The sequence below is a fragment of the Balaenoptera ricei genome, chromosome 5, assembly GCF_028023285.1.
Source record: "Balaenoptera ricei isolate mBalRic1 chromosome 5, mBalRic1.hap2, whole genome shotgun sequence".
Lineage (NCBI taxonomy): Eukaryota > Metazoa > Chordata > Mammalia > Artiodactyla > Balaenopteridae > Balaenoptera > Balaenoptera ricei.
Genome location: NC_082643.1, coordinates 79,072,958 through 79,093,138, shown reverse-complemented (window position 1 = coordinate 79,093,138; position 20,181 = coordinate 79,072,958). Strand labels below are relative to the sequence as shown.

The following is a 20,181-nucleotide window of genomic DNA, read 5'->3' as shown; positions in this document are numbered from 1 at the left end:
GGTTAAGGTTAGGAGCATTCCTTTTTTTTGAGGAAGTTTGGTTTAATAGGTTTCCTTTAGGTTAGGTCCCGTTACTCCTATTACTTATTTAAGGGAGGTTTGGTTTTGTTTGTTTGTTTATTTAAGGGAGATTTCAAGTGCATTCGAAGGGAAAGGGAAGTGACTGTGGGACTCCTCATACCGGCTCAGTGCTTTTATATTCACTCCTTTCGGCCTGGCAAAAAACTTGACTTAGTGGACATTCCTGATCTCCTTTGGGAACAGGGAGGGAGCCCCTCTAAGGTGGTGTAAAGCACTCCTGTCCTCAGGTGCTCCCAGTCCGGGTGGTGGTCCTGGGCAGACCATTAGTAAAGTAGAAAGGCCCAGCCTATCTAGGTAAGAAGAGGTGGCCTCAGATTGGTCAGGGAGCAATCAGCTGGCTGCGCCGAGAGGCGGGAGGGCCTTGAGCTGGTCTTTGAAGAATTAGGAGGATTTAGATAAGCCGGAAGGGGACGGGCATTCCACCCTGGTTGCCCAGCGTCAGGGCCGAAAATGAACAAAGGCGGGGTGGGGAGGCGGGGGACAGGGCAGCCAGCGTGGAGGGCGCCTGGTGGAGCAGGGGCAGCTGGTAGGAGAGGGGACGCCGAGCCTGGTGCTTGAACTGACTCTGCAAGCCCTGGGGGTCCCGTCGGAGGAAGGTTTGGGAGCTTGGGAAAGACCAGCTGAGAAGAGGGCTTTGAGAAATGTAGGTGGCAGGGGGTCAGGATGGATTCTCCATCCTGGGATGGACTAGTGGAGGTGAGACCCCAGTAACACAGTCTTGAGGTCCTGAGGGCCTGGCCCCCTGGTGGCAGCGGTAGATGTGGAGAGAAAAGTTGGGGAGGAAGGCTTAAAAGATGACCTCTAGGTTTCCATGGTGAGTGACGAGAAGATAAGGCAAATCGGGGAGGGGAGCAAGGAGGAGGAGGGTTTCCGTTTGGGACAGGTTGAATTCTCTTACATAGCACTGGTGCAAAATGCTTTTTTGTTTGTTTACTTTTGAAGGGAGAGGGCGGTATTAGCTCATTTCCACATCCAGAGGTTCTGTGGCTCTGAAATAAACGTTTAATGGAGCATCCTCAGGAGCTGGGGGAAATACCACCACTTCTTTCTGGTTATTTGCAAGGTTCCAGCCATCGCTGCTCAGGCTGGAATTTCCAGGAACTGGCAGCTGACCTGAGCCAATTGGTCCCTCCCAGGGCCCCTCCCCCCCCGGCAGGGCGGGGCCCCATGGGTGGAGGCCCCTTAGGGTGGAGTAGGGTGGGTCTCCAGTGATAGGGCACCCAGCGGAGAAGCAGACAGAGGCAGTGGCCTCACGCAGCCCTTCTGGGTCTGATTATATAACACTTCACGGAAGAAGACTGAGGGCTGAGGCAGATCTTGTAAGACGTGTACACAGCAGGAGTACACATTAGAGGTGCTTTTCAATTGAGTTGAGGTTGCTCGCCCTTAAAACTAAAATACAAAATTGTCCGAGAGCGTGAAGGACGAAACTGAGTATGTAACCTCAGTAAGGAAAATGATGAGTGTTCGCTAAAATTTCTTTAAGAAAGATGTTGTAGGCCACTAACTAGGTGGCATTGAACTTGAGAGTTTACCAAAGGGTATGGGCTTGGGTTTCCCCTCCCCCGCCCCTGCTCTGCTGGGCCCCAGCTGGAAATGTGTAGGGAGGTTGCTTGGTTGTTACCTTTGCACCTGTCCTTATTTACATGCAAAGGCAATTGCTTCACTTGGTCTTTCCGAAGTACAGGGTGTGGGCAGAATCTTATCTGAAGCCATGTCCTGTTTGGACAAGTCAGACTGCCTTGGCAACTCTCCATAGGGTGGAGCAGATGGGCGGATGCAGGAAAGTAAAGTTGGGTGGCTTGTTAGCTGAGAGGGGAGAGGGCGGATTGTTTGCTCATGGGTCATTACAGTTAATCTGAAACTAAGTAATTAACTTCTTCCCCATTTACAAAACATTTTCATGTAAAATAACTAATTTATGAGGGGCAAAGATTCAGAAGTGTTCCATGGAGTTTTTCCTTTCGCACCAGCAATAGAAGACTGAGCTAGGAGACAGATCACCGAGTGACATGAAAACGAGACGCCTTTCCAGGTAGGTGCCAGCATTTGGCTGTCCTGAAAGGAGGCTCTGACTTAGAAATGCCTGCTTACATCTGTTGTCTGGCCTCTTGTATTTCTGGCCAGAGCAGCTGCCTTTAAATATTCAACTCCTGGGAGCTCTTGGATGAGTTTGGGTACAAAAGTAAAGAAAGAAAATTTCTTTGGAAAGGAAGTTTAGCTACAGGGATGTTGCCTGCCTGCCCTGGTCCTCCTCCTGACCAAGAATTACACACACATTTTTTGTTTGTTTGTTTTAACTCTTTTCTTAATTTTTTCCCTGAAGTTCCTTTGGGGAGTAAGGGGTGAGGGAAGGCAACATGCTTCCCTCCTTTAACATCCAAACACTTGGGAGAATTGAAAGGGGCGCTTACAGACGGTGTGTTGGTTTGACCATCCTGTTTTTCTCCTTACACCTGGCTGAGGTCGGCTAGGAAACAGATTAGCTTTGAGGGAGGCAGGTAATCTGGAGCCTTAGGGTCAGGCGGGGCTGGGGGAGAAGAATACAGGGACCCTTTGAGTGCATTAAACAGGAGATGAGAAGGGACAATGTCAGAAGCAAATCCTGATACATCACCAAGAAATTGACTTGAGATGCACACATTCTCTCTCCAGACCCCCCTCCGTCCCCTGCCTCACACCTCTCTCTCTCTGTGTCATGCTTCTAAGGAAGGGGCAGTTATTTATAAGGTTGTTTCTGTAATAAAATGTGCTGTAGCTTCAAGACAAGCTACTTTCAAAGGAGGCTGGCAACATAACCTTCTCTTACATTAAGGCCTGTCTGTATTTCTAAGCTCTGCGGCTTATTTGTACCCTCATAAAGCAATTGTCGAGTAGGCCTCTTGGAGGGCTGAAAAGGAGACGAAACTATATTGCTTGTGAAACTTCATGTAAATGATTCACCAAAGCTTTTTAAGACTTAAACTTGCGGTTGTGCATTTTGGCAAAATTCTGAGCCTTCTTTTGACATCTGAAAAGTCAGAAGTATAAGTAGAGAGAGTGTGAAGGAAAATCTATTTCTTCCTTTTGGAGGAAAATTCAGTTGTATTGGCCCTTCCCAGCAAAATAACACAGTTGGGGGAAGATGACATTTGTTCCAGTGATGGAAAATTATTTTGGCAATGGTGATGTTCCTATATTTTTGCTTTTAGGCACCTTGATAACTTAGAAGTTTTTTTAAACCGGTTTTGCCATTTTTTTCCTCTTGTAAATGTAGTTGTGTTATCCTGGGATTGCTAGTTTAGAATGTATGTTTCCTAAGCTAGTTACACACAACTGAGATGTAAATGTGTTAATGTTTGGGAAATAGTTGTAAGAAAAAACAGAACCACTTTTGGGGGCCTTCTCATCTCTGTGATAAGAATTCCTGAGCCTAGTTGAAACCCACTACGTTTAAAGACCTTGATGTTGGCAAACTCAATTTACCACCCCTGTCCTAGTCTTTATACTTGTTTTAGTGCGCCACCTAATGGTTCTACTTGGGACTGCTGTCAGGGTTGTGAAGTAATAGTTTTTCTACAGCATTTGTAGTTTACTTAGCATTCTTTTAACATGATGGTAATAGCCCCAGAGCACTGAGTCGCCCACGCGTTAACAAAAGCCACTAAGTTTAGGAACCCCAGTTCTTCCAGTGCGGGAGTTACTTCCCAGTTATATGGAAGGCCCTTTGGAGACACTGTAGTCACTCTTATTCTGATTCTAGATCAGAACCCAAAGACAAGGTCAATGCTCGTGGCAAAAAGTGGTCTGTTCAGAGATAGAAACAGTAGGTACAGAGTCTAGACGTTTTCTGCAATAAATAAACAAAAGCCTGATTTGTGTTAATGTGTTTGATTCCCTTCCTAAATTTGGTTTCTTTCTAGCTTAGCTTCCGTCTTATTTTTATTAAAAGTTTTAATTATAGAATTAATAAATTTAAAAATGGGCACACAGGTGTGTATAAAGCTGCCCCACCCCTCCCAAGATGCTCTTGTTAGGGGTTAGGGTGTGTCTTTTTCTTTTTCTTTCTTTTTTTTCACCACATGACCTCCTCGTTCCATATCCTGTGACTATCACTAAAAGTATAATCAGTCATTTTAGAAGCTACCAAATTGAGAGCAAAGTGCTGTTAAGCATGTGAGTGGACAGTGAGTTGGGTTCTGTTCATAGTGATATTTGTATTTTGCACAGACTTTTTATTGTCCGGTGATGCATTATTTAGTTAGGAGTTTCAAAATGAGGTATTCTCAATTGTATCTTGCTTCTTCATTTATTAATTAATTCTAATACTTGTGTATGAGAAATATCCCTTCATCAGTGATTGAGTTACTCTTTTAGGTACAGTTCTGAACAAATAAACATACCTTTAAATTTTTTTTAATAAAAATGAATCAGGTTTTGTTAGAAGGGATGCTTTATGTTAGACGATTTTTTCTCTTATAAGTCTTTTAAAGCACTAATTTCCCTACATTTAGATAAAACATAAAAATTAAAGAATGAAAGTAATTTAAATAATGTCTTAAAATGACCCAAGCTATAGCAGGTTAATGTGTAATTCATTTCTAAATGGGTTCAGTACTTATTGTTATAGGCATTTGAAAAAGTTATTGAAGGCTTTATGAGCTAAATGATGGGGTTAAAATTTGGACCAAAATGAGCTACAGAGCCCATCATCTTAATGCCACCGTGCTGCTCCTGCACGTAGGAAAGGATTCCAGGTAAGGCGAGGTGTGGAGATGCTAGGAAGCTATTGCGATGGTACAGCAGTCAAGTAAGTGACAAGGCCCTATGTAAGATCTCATACAGGATGTAGGCAGCTATTACTTTTTTTTTTTTTAATTTATTTTATTTTATTTATTTATTTATGGCTGTGTTGGGTCTTCGTTTCTGTGCAAGGGCTTTCTCTAGTTGCGGCAAGTGGGGGCCACTCTTCATCGCGGTGCGCGGGCCTCTCACTATGGCGGCCTCTCTTGTTGCGGAGCACAGGCTCCAGACGCGCAGGCTCAGTAATTGTGGCTCACGGGCCCAGTTGCTCCGCGGCATGTGGGATCTTCCCAGACCAGGGCTCGAACCCGTGTCCCCTGCATTGGCAGGCAGATTCTCAACCACTGCGCCACCAGGGAAGCCCCAGCTATTACCTTTGAAACTGAATTTAGTCTGAGTTTTTTAAGGGTGGAGGGGATTGACCTCTAAGGATAGGTATGTTAGCAAGGAGACAAGTACCTGGCATTTCCGAAATCGGAACCAACAAATTTAGTGCTGTTTGCACAGTATATAGATCCAAAAATTGTGTGCATATTCAGTGATATAAACGACTTAAGAGGGCAAAAAGAGTTTTTTTGTTTTGTTTTGTTTTAATCTCATTTGGTTTTTTCCAAAACCTTGAAGGTAAGTGTTTTAGGAAGTAGGCAAAGGAGGTGTCCTCTGCATTTTACATGTGAAAAAGGGTCTCCCTCCTCCTCTCCCTCATGTCAGGGGTCAGGTGCAGATTTCCTGCTTGAGTCTACAGATCAGGACTGTTTCCTTACACGCCTGAGAATATGAGTACTTTTGTTTAGAAGGATTTGCAGCAAGATACTGTCTAGTGGAGTGGATGAATCTGTAAGAGTAAATTAAATTTAAAAGGCTTGGGGGAGGATGACCAGCTGTGGGTCGAGGCTGCTGAATTATCTGACCTCATTGATACAAGGAGGCTATCTCACGTCTTTTGTTTACGATCCGCTGTAGGGCCCTGGACAGCAATTCCTAGAACCGTATCCATCTGTACAGCTGCTACCCTGGGAACTGGTTAATAATAGATCCCAAGACACAAAAGGGGTTTTCATCCTTCATTATGAAATCATCCATTTTTCACTGGCTGTGGGGTTTGTTCTTGCTGGGATACAGAGGAGGGTGGTAGCACCATTGATTTCAGCAGCCTGGTATCAAATTGTGTTCACAGATTATAATACGTCCTGTGATGTAGGAAAATATAATTTTGAAGTCAGGGCCTTATGTTGAGTTAATGATGATATTCACGTGTTGTCACAAGACCCAGGACAGTCTTTCTTCAGCAAAGCAGTGAAGCACAAGAACTACACAGTATTACTTTTATAATTGTGTGTGACGATATCTTCGTTTAACCCGTAGAGCATGGACACCACTGGCTACAGAATTGCTATCGTGGAAGTGGGGATGGGGTGATTAAATACTGAAATACAGGAAGTAATCTAAACCAGGGATTTCTATACCTTTTTCTGGTAGAACTCAATCAAGAACTTGTTTACGTTCCCACCCAAACCAAAGTAATATATAAAGACCTCACTTCTAACCAAATTTGGGTAGGAGGTGCCTGAAGAAAGTTGTTGATGATCTGGGTAATATGTGGGCAGTGATTCTATAATGTATGAAATGCAGTTAAATGTTCAGCAGACTGAATATTTTGTCTTGTGAGGAAGCGATTGATTTGATGTATTTTAGTGCTAGAAGTGGACAGTGTAGAACACAGGAGGAAAGGGATAACACAAGCATAACAAAAGAGGAAGAGAAAGATCCAACAGAATCAAGATGGACGTTTTCTTTACATTAGGCTAAAGATTGGCTTATTTCCTTATGAGGAGAAATTGGAGTAAATACAAGGTAATAGTCTTCATATAAAAAAAGTACTTAAAAAACCATAAGCAGGGACCGGCAACTCAAGACCTGAATATAGGCATTTCTCAAAAGAAGAAATGTAGGGAATCCCCTGGTGGTCCAGTGGTTAGGACTCTGCGCTTCCACCGCAGGGGGTGCAGGTTCAATCCCTGGTCAGGGAACTAAGATCCTGCATGCCGTGCGGCGCGGCCCCCCCCCAAAAAAAATCAACTTATAAAAGAAGAAATGTAAATGGTAAATAAAGATGAAAAAGACTCAGCTTCAATAATTAAATCAATAGAGAATAAAAATCGTTTGTCATTTTGATATTAACAAATTAGCAAAGTTTTAATTTTTTTTAAATGATCATGCACCTTGCTGGTAGAAATTTTGGGAAACAGGTTTATATTTTACTGATGGAAATTATAGAGTATCTTTGCTGGATGATACGGCAAATGCTTTGGTAAAAGTACATGCTTCTCACTCAAGAATTCCCCTTCATAAAATTTATCCTAAAAATTAAGGATGTGCAGGAGCATGTAAGTATAAAAGTGCTCATTGCTATCTGTAATGGTGAAAATTTAGAAGCAACTTCGGTGCCCAATGAAAGGAATTTTTAAAAATCTGATTGGGGACTTCCCTGGCGGTCCAGTGGTTAAGACTCTGTGCTTCCTCTACAGGGGGCCTGGGTTTCATCCCTGGTCGGGGAACTAAGATCCCGCAAGCCGCAAAAATCTGATTGGTTCACACGGTGGCACACTGAACTTGATGGTATGGAACCATACTTACTGAAAAAGAAACATTTTCCCAGTAAACTGTTAAGTGAAATTATGGGTACTATGTAGTACGCATATTACAATCCATTTAAAAAGAGAGTTTGGAGGGATAAAGACAAAGATATTCACGATGGTTGGTTCTAAGTTGTCTTTTTGCCTGCCTTGTTTTTTCCTGATTTTTCTGTAACAAACACAAGGGGGAAAGGAAAGGTGTTTAACATTCATATATAATGTTAACTTCTATTGAGCTGCACAGTAATCTTGAACAAGCATGGGTGCTCAGAAGAGGCTGTACCTATTGTTCCAGAAACATCAGGGTTTATGTATTTGAGTTAGAAATGCCCATTGGCTCTCACCCGGTTATGACCATGGAGTCTGGTTTTAATTATATAAAATGGCATCTTTCATAGGTAAGGGAAACAAATTCCAGCCATTCCGGGGGCAGGGGAGAGGAAGGAGCAGAGAAGGGGGGTGGTGGTGAGGAATATTATATATATATATATTTTTTTACTGGTTTATATTGAAAGTAACCTTGGGATTTAGAGAGACACTTTGTTTTGTTTTCTAGGCCAAACACCAGAGCACCCTAGAAAGCGTAATTGAAAGAATGCTCATGTTTGACCCAGTCCCTGTCAAGCAAGAGGCCATGGATCCTGTCTCGGTGGTAAGTTTTCCAAAACCGAACACCTCTTCTTCCTTATTCCAAGTGGTAATAACTCTACTGTGTGTTGTGTTATTCCTTAAAGCCACTCGTTACTTGACAGGCATTTGATAGGCAAACTTTTCTGAAAGCCCCTGGTAGTAAGTGAGGTAAACACCCTCCTAGCAACTGTGCCCCCATTTAATAAATGGGATCCATGTTTCCTTAAGCCCTGTGCCCCAAACTCCCACCTGCCCCCAAGATGTGATCAACGCAGAACTTGGGCCACAGGAGCATCTGCTCACAATAGAAGTAGTTTTACAAAACCCCCTCAGTTACCAGTTTTTTAGTTTGAGTTCTCAGGATTATTGGTTTTGGCAAAAATAAGTTTGGCCAGATTAATTTTTTAAAATTAATGTGTATTTAGGGACATTAAAAAAAAAAACCGGTATGCAATGTTTATCGTGATTAGGAAGCAGTTTCCAAATGTACCTACAAGAAATCTGCATCAAGAACGAGTTTACCCATAATTCAAAACGAGTCATGTACCGCAATGTTCATTGCAGCTCTATTTACAATAGCCAGGACATGGAAGCAACCTAAGTGTCCATCGACAGATGAATGGATAAAGAAGATGTGGCACATATACATAATGGAATATTACTCAACCATAAAAAGAAACGAAATTGAGTTATTTGTAGTGAGGTGGATGGACCTAGAGTCTGTCATACAGAGTGAAGTAAATCAGAAAGAGCAAAACAAATACCGTATGCTAACACATATATATGGAATCTAAAAAAAAAAATGGTTCTGAAGAACCTAGGGGCAGGACAGGAATAAAGACACAGACGTAGAGAACGGACTTGAGGACACCGGGTGGGGGAAGGTAAGCTGGGATGAAGTGAGAGAGTGGCATGGACATATATACACTACCAAATGTAAAATAGATAGCTGGTGGGAAGCAGCCACATAGCAGAGGGAGATCAGCTCGGTGCTTTGTGACCACCTAGAGGGGTGGGATAGGGAGGATGGGAGGGAGATGCAAGAGGGAGGAGATATGGGGATATATGTATATGTATAGCTGATTCACTTTGTTATACAGCAGCAACTAACACACCATTGTAAAGCAATTATACTCCAATAAAGATGTTGAAAAAAAAGAGTATGCGTTTACTTAGAGGTGTTTTTCACTTGAGATCACCACCCAGACTATATAGAAGAGTTTCTTAAACATGTTTGTGAATGTCATTTTTTTTAATACTGGAAGGAAAAAAGTACTCCATTTTATCTCATGCAGTGTTTAGGATGTCCTTCAAGGAGCTGATTAAAAAGATGAAAACTGGGGGAGGGGGGGAACTCCTTGGTCCTTTTGCATGTAAAAATATATTAAGAATAAAGTGATTAGCTTAAACTTCTAGCAGCCATATGGAGCTGTGACTGGGGAGAAGCTAGGGAAAGAATGAACTTGACCCTGAGGATGGAATTTCATATCACTCAGAAGAGTCTGTGACTGGGAGGAAATTATGATCACTGTTTTTTTCAACACCTTAGTGCTAAGCTAGCCCCTCCTGTGAGCCAGGCCCCTCTACATGCTTCTCGGCCACCAGGGAACAAGTAATTAGTCCAGGTGTTTATAGAGGTGCAACACCAGTGCTATGGAGGTGGGACATGGGTGACAACAGAAAGGTGTCCGACTGCAAAGCAGGGAGTGGTTGAGACTTGAGGAGATCTGGTTTAGTGAATATAACAAGGCCATGCTCCCAATTCTGTCCTGCTCTTTTCTTCCATGGGCTTGGAAAATACTCACAAGGGGAAAAACTTGGCCTGAGTTGTGTATCTGAAGGTTGGTAATGACACGCTTGCAAAAATTAGATCATCCTTATGCACTGGCTGTGGAGGTTCCTGCCAAAACTGTTTATACAAGACACAGGGGTCACTCCGAGGCCCTTGGAACTGAGTTGCCATGGAGATTACTGTGCCAGTGAAGTGTTTACCACTGTGTACAGTGAAAAGTTAAGTCAGGAAATAACATTCACCTTCCTGCATGATAACTGGATAACTGCGTGTCTGAATATGATAATAACAGAGCAATAAGAATTATTTTAATCAAAAAACTAAATTGACTTCTAATTTTACTCGTTTTGTCATCAACCCCTTCCCCCAACTACTACATGATCATATTGGAGGAATATTAAGGTATAAAATTTCCCCATTAATTATATCCTTGAAATATGAATAGGTTTTTAGTACTGAAGAATATGATTAATTTGATAAATGATGCAGGACCATCAGTGATGCATTTTGTAATCAGGCATGAGAATGTGTCACAAGAGTCTAATTTAAAGCTAAAATGAAGTTGGCACAATACAGTTAAGTGCAAGGAAATACATATACTTTGCTGAAAAAATGGAAATAAGATTAATTTGAAGTAACGGTTATACCTGTAATGCTGGAACTTATATTAATATGTGGAGTTAAAATATGTAGAAGTATTTTTGCAATTAATGGTCTTTTTCTCCTTCATGCTCTAGTTTTCAACTTCTACAGATGCTTATAGGACTTAATTACATTGTCTCACCAAAAGATAGTTTCAGTCTTTACAATAAAGTTTCCTTTTCTTAATTCAGCAAAACCTCAGTTAACTAAAACATTTGGGGAGTAGGGCATTGTGATTATTTTACATAACAAAATTAAAAGCTTTTGTTTCCACTCTTAAATCTTCAGATTTTATCTTTCCTGCCTTCCTAGGTGGAGTATATGAAACCTGATTTATTGTTCCTTTTTTCCTTTTTCCTTTTTAATTCTGCCTTTGACCTGAAGGTTGAGGTCTTTGTTTATTCAAGTAAGTGTTCTAAACATTAAGCCGAAGACATGTGTAAGATTCTTTTTGTTTTAATTCCACATATGAATAAAAATATTTTACAGTGACTTATTTCCCTCCCCCACTCCTTTTTCTTAAAAAGTGAGAAGAGCAGAAGCAATCTGCCTATTTGGTATTTTGCTATAGTTTAGAGAAAGTGAGGAAATGTCATTTTTCTCTTGCTGAAGTATAAGCCTTCATACTTCCCACTAAACCTTGTGCCTTGAGGCACATTAGACTTTTGGATTGTTGATCCTGTTAAGATTTGCAAGAATGGGGAGCAGAGTACACCCGCCTCTGTGCCATGGAGCTCTGTTACTTACTATCAGTGCGATGCTGGCAAAACCATCAGCAGCTCCCTGAGCCTCCAATTTTTTCTTATTTGTGAAATTGGAGATTATTAATTTGTAAAATGTGAAATGGCAGGTGTATATAAAATACGCACATAAAGGAGTTGTTTTTACCGATACTGCCAAAGAAGTTTGAAAATTAGAACTTAATTCAGGAAGTGAGAAAGAATTTTTAAAAGTATTCCCTCATATTATTTTCCTACAGGAAGATTACTTTTGAAGAACGTGTATTTTTTTCTTTTTCTTTAATGAAAATTATCATCTAACGGACGCCTTACAGATTGAGAAGTACTTAGAAATCAGTAGTCCCTCTGCTGTGTTCTAACAGAAACTTTTCATGACTTTTCTGAGCCTGGTAGAAAGAGAGCTTTCTGCTTTTGTTTGCATAGAGGGGCATGACATTTGCTGTTTCCAGCGAGTTTGTTTATAAATGCACCACACCTTCCTGCACTTGGAAGCCCACCCTTGGTATGAAGATTCCTTTGACTTGCCATCGCCCTGTAACGGACGGCACATTTTTTTCATATTAATGAACGGTGAAACAGAGACTCATCCACGTTTCATGCAGTCACTCTATCCACTTAAACCATCTTGTAGTGGAAAACTCACCAAAACTGTTTCCAATAAAACGAGAAACTATTCTCACTTTCATATGAAGTGATAGCACTGGAAAATTATCCAAACCCTGTGCCTTTTTCCTCACCACACTTAAAAAAATCATGTTTTTGAGAATCAAAGAATTGGTATTATCCTGAGCCTTGTCAGCAGTAAAACCTTGCTCCGAGAGCATGTTGATTCCCATCATACATTCATCCGGTGTTCTTTGAGCACCCGGGCTGGACCCTCATCTCCCAATCCAGTGACAGGAAGCCGCCAGCAAAGAAATAACCCACAGCGCGGAGGTGTGAACACTTGAATGCGTGTTACAACAGAGGGAGAGAACTTTTCTTAACAACAGATCTTCTGGAAAAGTAAACCCATTGCCACCGCTAGTGGGGGTCAGGAGTGGGGGAGACTTGCGTGAGTCTTGTCTGCAGGCTGCTCTGTTCCCGCAAACAAGGCTCCTTGAGTAAGCAGTGTGCATACGAGGCAGTGGATGTCTGGCAGTGGCCGGAGGCCCTCTTTCTGCTTCATCAGTACTTGCCTCTGATTTGGATTTCGCTGGTGTAGCCACACTTATCTGCATTGCTTTGTTAGAAGACAGGAATGGTCTGGAACAGAGAAGAAGCAACTGTTACCAGGGTGTATCCACCCAAGGCACACACCCCAAGCAAGCCCTGTTATCAGTCCTTACACTGTGGAGAACCAGATTGTTGCAGGCTGATTGCAGTGGCTTATGTGCTCCACCCAAATAAAGTAAACACGTCTCATAGAAGGTTCTGGTAAACATTGCTATGAAATTTGCTAGTGAGACAGTTTGAAGAACCACATTTCTTCACCCTTAGGCGAGGCAGTCGGACTGGAAGTTGTTAATAGTGTGTACTCAGTCGTGTGCCCAGGTCCCAACAGTCCCCCTGCTTTTAGCCCTAGAGCCTTACAAAAACCACATGTCCAGTATAGCTGGCAGGGGGCATTCACGGGAGGGCACGCTCTCTGCAGAACTGTGCACAATGTTTATAAAACTTAGCTCTATGTGTGGATGTTTCTTTCTTTATGGCTTGAGAAACCTGAGACTGTTATTAAATTTGCAAATCTCCCAGGTTCTAAATTCCTGCTTTCCTTAAACTCACCCCACAGATAGAAAAATCCAACAATGACAGCAATAAAAGTATGTCCTCATTTTGCTTCCTATGTAGCTGCCAATAAGTTGGCATTAAAATCTAGGTCATAGGGATGTCTTTGAAGACTAGGGCTGAAAATTAGGGAGAAGCTACAATTCTGTGAGTAGAAACAATGAATACTGCCTCCCATTTCCTGGAGTTTTTGTTTCTCATACCATAACTTTTGCCCTTTAGAAAATTATATCAAGATGGTTAAATTTTAGAACCAGGAGAAATCTTTTTTTCCTCCTATAGTTAATTACTTCCTTAAACCCTCATTGTACAAAGTTTGTAATTTTTTGTTAGCAAACCTTGTGCCTCTTTTGCTTTTGCCTATTTCAATATTTAAATTGAAATCTATTTCATATTAATATTACTGTATATTTTGGGCCTCTCACCTTGTGTTGCACCTGTGTGTGTCTAGTTCTAAAGAAAGGTAGAAACAGTCTTTACCTCATTTGATCCTTAATATGTAATTCAAAGCTGTTTTTTTAAAGCTATTTTTAAAAACAATTTGTATATTTTTACAAATTCATGTTTCCTGATTTTATATCCTCATGTCCTTGTTTTTAAGCAGTATTATTAGTGAAAATTCTCCCCGCCCCCGCCTTTAAATTGCATTTAAACACTATACCATTTTAATAATAAAAATTAGTATTTTTATTCTGTATCTCTGTCATTTAGAGCCGAGCTGTTCCAAGGGTGGTCTGTGGCACCTAAGGTCACTCCCCAGTAATTCAGAACCTGCCTTTTAACAAGATTCCCAGGTGAATTTGTGTGCTCAGTAAAGTTTGAGAAGCCCTAATAGGGAGCATCAAAGCCCACTGCAGTGCACACCTCATGTATAAGGAAGGAAGACAAGAGACTCCCAGGACCACAGTGTGTGTTAAGTTCATCACATAGGTATCTCATTGAGTCCAATTTTAATCTTAACCTCACAACCTCCTGGAAGGTGGGTATCCAATGCCACCTTGACAGATTTTGCCATATCCTCATGGCTCCTGCACTCCTAATATTTATTTAGTAATTTTTCGTGCCCTAGAGATAGAATTGCTTTTTAACATAATAAAGTTATTTTAAAAGGGAACTTTGTATCACTACTGTAAAAGTTATTTTAAAAGGGAACTTTTTATCACTACTACTGAGAAACATAGTTTTTTCTTAATGCACTTAAATAAATACATAACTATTCTAAAGCTCTGTGTCTATCAGAGAGATGTACACCAGACTGCAGGAATCACTGTTCCGTGGGGTTATGTAGATTACGAATGAGGATATAGGTAAAGAAAGAAAGGACAAAAGAACAAAGTGCATCTTAACAATGAGAAACTGACATCAAAACCAGATTAAGGTAGGTACTTGCCTGTCCCCTTACTTTCCAATACTCTGATGCTCAGTTGGCCCAGAGAAGGAATCAGGCATCTGGAATTTTAAAGCAGCACAGCTGATTCTGATGCATAGTCAGGTGGAGATTTACCCAGTGAGGCCCAGAGAGGAAAAAGGTGTGATCTCAGTGGTAATCCCAGTCAAAAACACTGCTATTCCACAGTTATTTATAACTCACATTAGTGGCCATTGGCGGGGCTGGGGAGGCTCAGAAATTAATAGTGCATTTAAGCTGTTTCATTATAAGGCCCCATTGGTGGGTTTTCTCAGTTGCATCATGAGCTAGTGTTGCCTCAGAATCACAAACACTTCGGATTTTAGAGCTGGAAGAGAGGCACAGTATGTTACTTTTCACTTTTACTGTAAAACATTCAAATACAAGTAATTTTCTGCAGGCAGACTTGACATGTTACCACTAAAAATTTCAGTTTCCCTAAAATGCCTACAAGTAAAGAAAATGACTTATGTTGAGTTTAATTTTTTTTTAAAGCATTCTACAACAAAGTTTTCTGTTTTTTAATTTTAGTTAAGGAATAGAAGTAATTTTAGTGAATTCCATGGCCAAGGACAGTACCCATAGTGTGCAATTATGATTGATTTATATTTAAAGCTGGTAAATGAGAGTTAGGTTTACCTTGATATTATAAGAGAGAAATGTACTTGAAGATAAATTAGGTCAGTTGTGGAAGAGATCTTAGATTTGGGAGGAAAACCATTGGTGTCTCCTCCAGTATCTTGTTAGGTTGTCCTGCAGCCTCTTTTGATGAGGGGGGTAGCAAGGTGGAAAGGAGAGAAGGCAGGGCCTTGGCTTGTGTGCAGGGCCCTTCCAGCATCACGTGTCTTTATTTAAGTCCTGTTACATTAGCTCGTTTTTACAGTTCTGTGTCATCCACAAATTTGGAGATTAAGTCATCTTCTACAGTTTCATTCAGACTGTGAATTAAGTCTATCGCACAAGTTGGAGCCAAGAACATAATCACCCTTGTGTGGGTGGCCTTCCATGTATAGGTTTGTAGGGTGACTGGCCATCCTGGTGTGCCTGAGATTGAGGCGTTTCCTAGGATGTAGGACTTTTAGTGCTAAGGCCAGGACTCGTAGCATGGATGTGTCAGTGGCTGAAGACCATCCTAAGGCACTACCATGCAGCTCCGCTTGTCCCTGTTATACACAGCGTATGAGAAACGTTCAGTGTCTTTCTGCTGAGCTGGAGGGCACTAAAGCCAGGGAGAGTATTTCCTGCCAAGTAAGAAACCCCATCAGAAAATCAACAAGGGCTCTTTTTCTCTTGTCCGCCATCCTATGTGCGGTTGGATTTGCTCCTCGTCATGTCTTCTCACAAGACTTTCAGGATCAAACGATTCCTGGCCAAGAAACAAAAGCAGAATCGTCCCATTCCCCAGTGGATTCGAATGAAAACTGGTAATAAAATCAGGTACAACTCTAAGAGAAGACATTGGAGAAGAACCAAGCTGGGTCTATAAGGAGCCTCACATATGAAGTGGCACACATAATCAGAACATCACTAGTGTCTGGGACAGCTGCCTGTGTTTGATGCTCTCTCCTCTTTTCTTGATCTTTCCTCACCACTGCTCACTGTGTAGCTCAGTAATAAACATGTGAACCTTTAAAAAAAAAAAAAAAAAAAAAAGAAAATCAACAAGGTTAGTTGGCTAGGCTGATTCTTGGTGAACCTCAATGCCAACTCCTAATGATAAAGGCCCATAAGCCTTCTGTTTCATAACCTATTTTAGAATTTTTCCAGCTATCATCCTCAGCCTTAACATTGGACATGGCCATAATCGTAGAGTTAAATTTGAGATTTTTCGTGTGACACGGTTACCACATTAACTTTAGTACTTACGTTTATTAGACCAGCTCTCTCATAGCATTGTTTTAGGGTCAAGCATGTATCTCAACCCAAACCACTTATTAAAGTCCATGTGATTGAAGGTGACTTGTTGTATATTTTCATCTTAATTCGTGTTTCAAGCAAACACGCTTACTTGGCTGTTGACACGTTTCCGTCTTTCTTTTCCAATAGTCATACCCGTCCAGTTACATGGAGTCGATGAAGCCCAACAAGTATGGCGTCATCTACTCCACACCGTTATCCGATAAGTTCTTCCAGACCCCAGAAGGCCTGTCGCACGGGATGCAGATGGAGCCGGTGGACCTCACCGTGAACAAGCGGAGCTCGCCGCCCTCTGCCGGGAACTCGCCCTCCTCCCTGAAGTTCCAGTCCTTGCACCGGAGGGCCTCGCCGGGGCTGAGCCTGCCCTCGTCCAGCCCACCCGGGAAGAAGTACTCGCCGCCGCCGCCGCCCGGCGTGCAGCCCTTCAGCGTGCCGCTGTCCATGCCGCCTGTGATGGCCGCGGCCCTCTCCCGCCACGGCATCCGGAGCCCCGGTATCCTGCCCGTCATCCAGCCTGTCGTCGTGCAGCCCGTCCCCTTCATGTACACCAGCCACCTCCAGCAGCCGCTCATGGTCTCCTTGTCGGACGAGATGGAGAATTCCAGTAGTAGCATGCAAGGTAAATTCCGCCACCCGCCCACACTGCTGCCGCCCCGCTTAGTCCGGACTTAACGGGTCTTCACCAGATAGTCTGGGTGAGGGGGCAAAGGAAGCAAGGGGCCAAGAGCTGTTGAACTCTGCAGAGGAAATATTCGACTTAGAGTCTGCGTAAGGCATTTGCTTTTTTTAAGTGTTGACACTGGAACATCTCCCAAGAATCAGGCTGTCTGTTAAATGCCATGAAATGATTAGTTTCACTATATACTTGTCAACCTGGGGATAATAAGAATCTTGACCTTATGTTTTGCTTAATTGAATACCAGCATGGTTCTAGGTGCAAAAAGGCATTTAAGAAATACCTTTAGGCCATGTGATAACTAATGGCTATTAAAAGCCACCTTGTTTACTGACTGGTCAGAGGCAGAAGGCTGGGGTAACAAGGAGATAACCAAACGTCATAAGGAAGAAATCCTTTGGGGGCTGATGTCTTAAAAGTCCAGCTTCCTCCTTACGGTGCTTGCTGACAAAGTAACCGTTAGGAGGAACAAGAAACGCCCACCGATTCATTTCTGCTGTCATTTTGCCAAAGGCAAATAGAGACACATCAGTGTGGTAGCTAGAAGCTGTGCAATAAGCTTTTAAAGGCTGAAATCGGTAAATGGTACATAGAGTAACTTTTCTATTTTTATTTTGTAGTCCCTGTAATTGAATCATATGAGAAGCCTCTATTACAGAAAAAAATTAAAATAGAACCTGGGATCGAACCACAGAGGACAGATTATTATCCTGAAGAAATGTCACCCCCTTTAATGAACTCAGTGTCCCCCCCGCAAGCACTGTTACAAGAGTAAGTATATTGAGGTCTGCCTGGCATTTACGTAGCGGCGTGCATCTCGGAACTGGAATGGAAGCTGGAGCTTCCCGCTCAGGATGTGGTGTGGATTGCCAGCCGGGACTGCCTTGTCGTTCGGGGCAGGCCCTGGGCCAAATGGGAGAATCTCTCCAAAAACTATGTGCTCTGTTACACGCGTTACGTCACGTTCTCAGTGAATTGGTCACACATGATTTTGCCACTTTACCCCAGAAATCATTTTTATCTTGTTTTTTTCCGTCCTTCCAGACTATGTGTATCTAGTTCTCCCATCATCTTTAGCCCAACATGGATTGAATTTGGTGTTCTAGATATTCCACTTAAGGTTGGATCCTGGAAATGCTTCATGGGATCACATATCGTCCTTCCCATTGTCAGTTCTCATAAAGTATAGTGTTTCTGTGGTGGGGAATGGCTTTAGTCAGAATTTTCCGGGCCAACTACAAATCCAAGAAAGATACTGCAAAACCAGGCCCGTGGCAACAGAAAGCTGACCATGTTGCTCAGAGAAGCTCGGCGTTGAAAGAACTGTTTAGTCTCCGGTCTTTCTAATTGTGACTGCCCTAGAATGTTCGGTCTGCTTTAGAACCGCCATCCAGTAGGAAGTTTACACTACTGGTCAGCATCCAGGCACCTGAACGGTGGTTTAACTTGCTCTCATGTGATGGTGTCACACACAGTCTAAATAACATCATTACTGGGATTTGCCACTATAGATGCCCTTGACTTCTACCAGGGATTACACTGGAGGCTGTGTCTGCAGTAGGTACAAATGTGGCCTTCGGATCCAACATCTTGGATCCCAGCTCTGCTCTCCACCATATGTATGACCTTGGCATAGTCACTTAATCTCATTGCCCCGGCTTCCTCTTTATATTCATTATTGGTTGTAATTATTTTTCTTCTGTTATGGTCCTTACAACACTGGATTTAATGGCCGGCTTCCTAGTACAAAGGAAGTACAAGAGTTATTGTCTCCTCAGGCTCCCTTCTATCACCTTCCTCCCCATATAACCTTTTCTCCAGCATTTCTGCCCACCTTTCTGCTTTATCTACTGCACTCTTCTCCCTTACGTAATGAATTCTGTAGCAGAATATGAATCCTCTGGTTTTAGAACAGCTATTTTCTGGAACTTAACATATATTCTGGTTGTATCCACATTCAACCCCAAGTAGGTGCCTTCATAATAGCTCATATATCAATTGTCATTTGCATCAAATCCGTCCGTTTTTTTCTTTGGGGAGGGTGGGCGGGGGGTTGTCATCTACTCCTTGATAGATGAAGAAGAGAATGAATCTTCTTCCGCAGCCACGTCAGCAGGCAGACTGTCTGATGGTCTTGTACATTATTGCCCTTCACAATTGCGTAGTGCCTCCTTACCCCCAGAAAGGAACTTTTCCAAGTGTTTTCAAAGGAGTTATTTCATTCTCCGAAAACAAGCAGGTGGGAGTCAGAGCAAACAACTGATGAGCCAAGACATAAATAACTTGCCTGTAATCACACCGTTAACAGCAGAGGGGGCCTGGGCTGATCTCCGGCTTCCAGATGAGTGGTCTTCTTGCTATTTTTAGGCCATATCTAGCTGATTGCATCTGCTGCTGCACTAAGGGAAAGGAAAAATAGACTAACCGAAATGGACACATCTTGTAGGCTGAATTACCCTTTTTTTAGGATGTCAGATGTCTTTGTTGAGGTAACTGGCAACATGGCTTGTACCTGTAATTGTTCCTGCACAGATGATGAAAAAGATGCTATAAAGCCAACTGCCCGCATAGCGAGGGATCCGTTGACTGAAAGGGGGTTATTCCAAAGTCTAGGTTATTATAAATTACAGTGTAACACGTTACGGAAGAATATTTGAAGGCAATATTCTGTGCTCTGAATGCTGCTGGAAAGAAAACACCTTTTCTCTTTTCTTGCTTATTTTAAGTAACGTTCTTTGGATGATCTCAAGCTCAGTGGCTTTTAATGATTAATGAATAATGTGCTTAGTCTAATGCTGACCTAAGAATGCATTTTGCCTCTCAGAAAATTGAACCGATTAGCCACAACTGGGACATGTACCCTTCAAGTAATTCTCTCGCAGATGTGATTAAGTAATGTCTTGGAGTGTGCCCAGTAGCAGCCCACATAGGAAACCAGCTAGCCAGGAAAGAATCACTGGAAACCAAGCACCTGGTACCATGTCCATGAGGCAGCCCCAATAATATTTGCCTTAAGAAACCCTTCCTTTACAGGGGTGGACTTTAAAATACAGCTTTGAAATCTACTTGTTTGATCATAAAGTTATAGCTTTAGGATTATTTTTAAAGGC

The 20,181-nt window shown here is 42.2% G+C and overlaps 2 protein-coding genes across 6 annotated transcripts in view; both read left to right on the top strand.

Annotated features, from left to right (window-relative positions):
- The window catches only part of KLF3 (KLF transcription factor 3), a 37,731-nt gene that overhangs the window by 8,668 nt on the left and 8,882 nt on the right, over positions 1-20,181 (top strand). For 3 of the 5 annotated variants that reach the window (XM_059923202.1, XM_059923203.1, XM_059923200.1), the window contains exons 3-5: positions 8,056-8,151; positions 16,525-17,014; positions 17,692-17,842. In XM_059923202.1, the coding sequence (XP_059779185.1) occupies positions 8,095-8,151; positions 16,525-17,014; positions 17,692-17,842 (698 nt within the window). In that variant the 5' untranslated portion in view covers positions 8,056-8,094. Of the gene's footprint in view, positions 1-1,983; positions 2,117-7,344; positions 7,483-8,055; positions 8,152-16,524; positions 17,015-17,691; positions 17,843-20,181 lie in introns of those variants that run through there. The other 2 variants (XM_059923204.1, XM_059923199.1) reach the window with 2 other exon arrangements.
- On the top strand, positions 15,749-16,095 carry LOC132366546 (large ribosomal subunit protein eL39). The gene has a single exon (XM_059924145.1). The coding sequence runs from the start codon at positions 15,809-15,811 to the stop codon at positions 15,962-15,964; it is 156 nt and encodes a 51-aa protein (XP_059780128.1). The 5' UTR covers positions 15,749-15,808; the 3' UTR covers positions 15,965-16,095.

What these genes read in the sequence shown, in the direction of transcription:
- LOC132366546 (XM_059924145.1), top strand. Translation starts at nt 15,809, where the DNA reads ATGTCTTCTCACAAGACTTTCAGGATCAAACGATTCCTGGCCAAGAAA.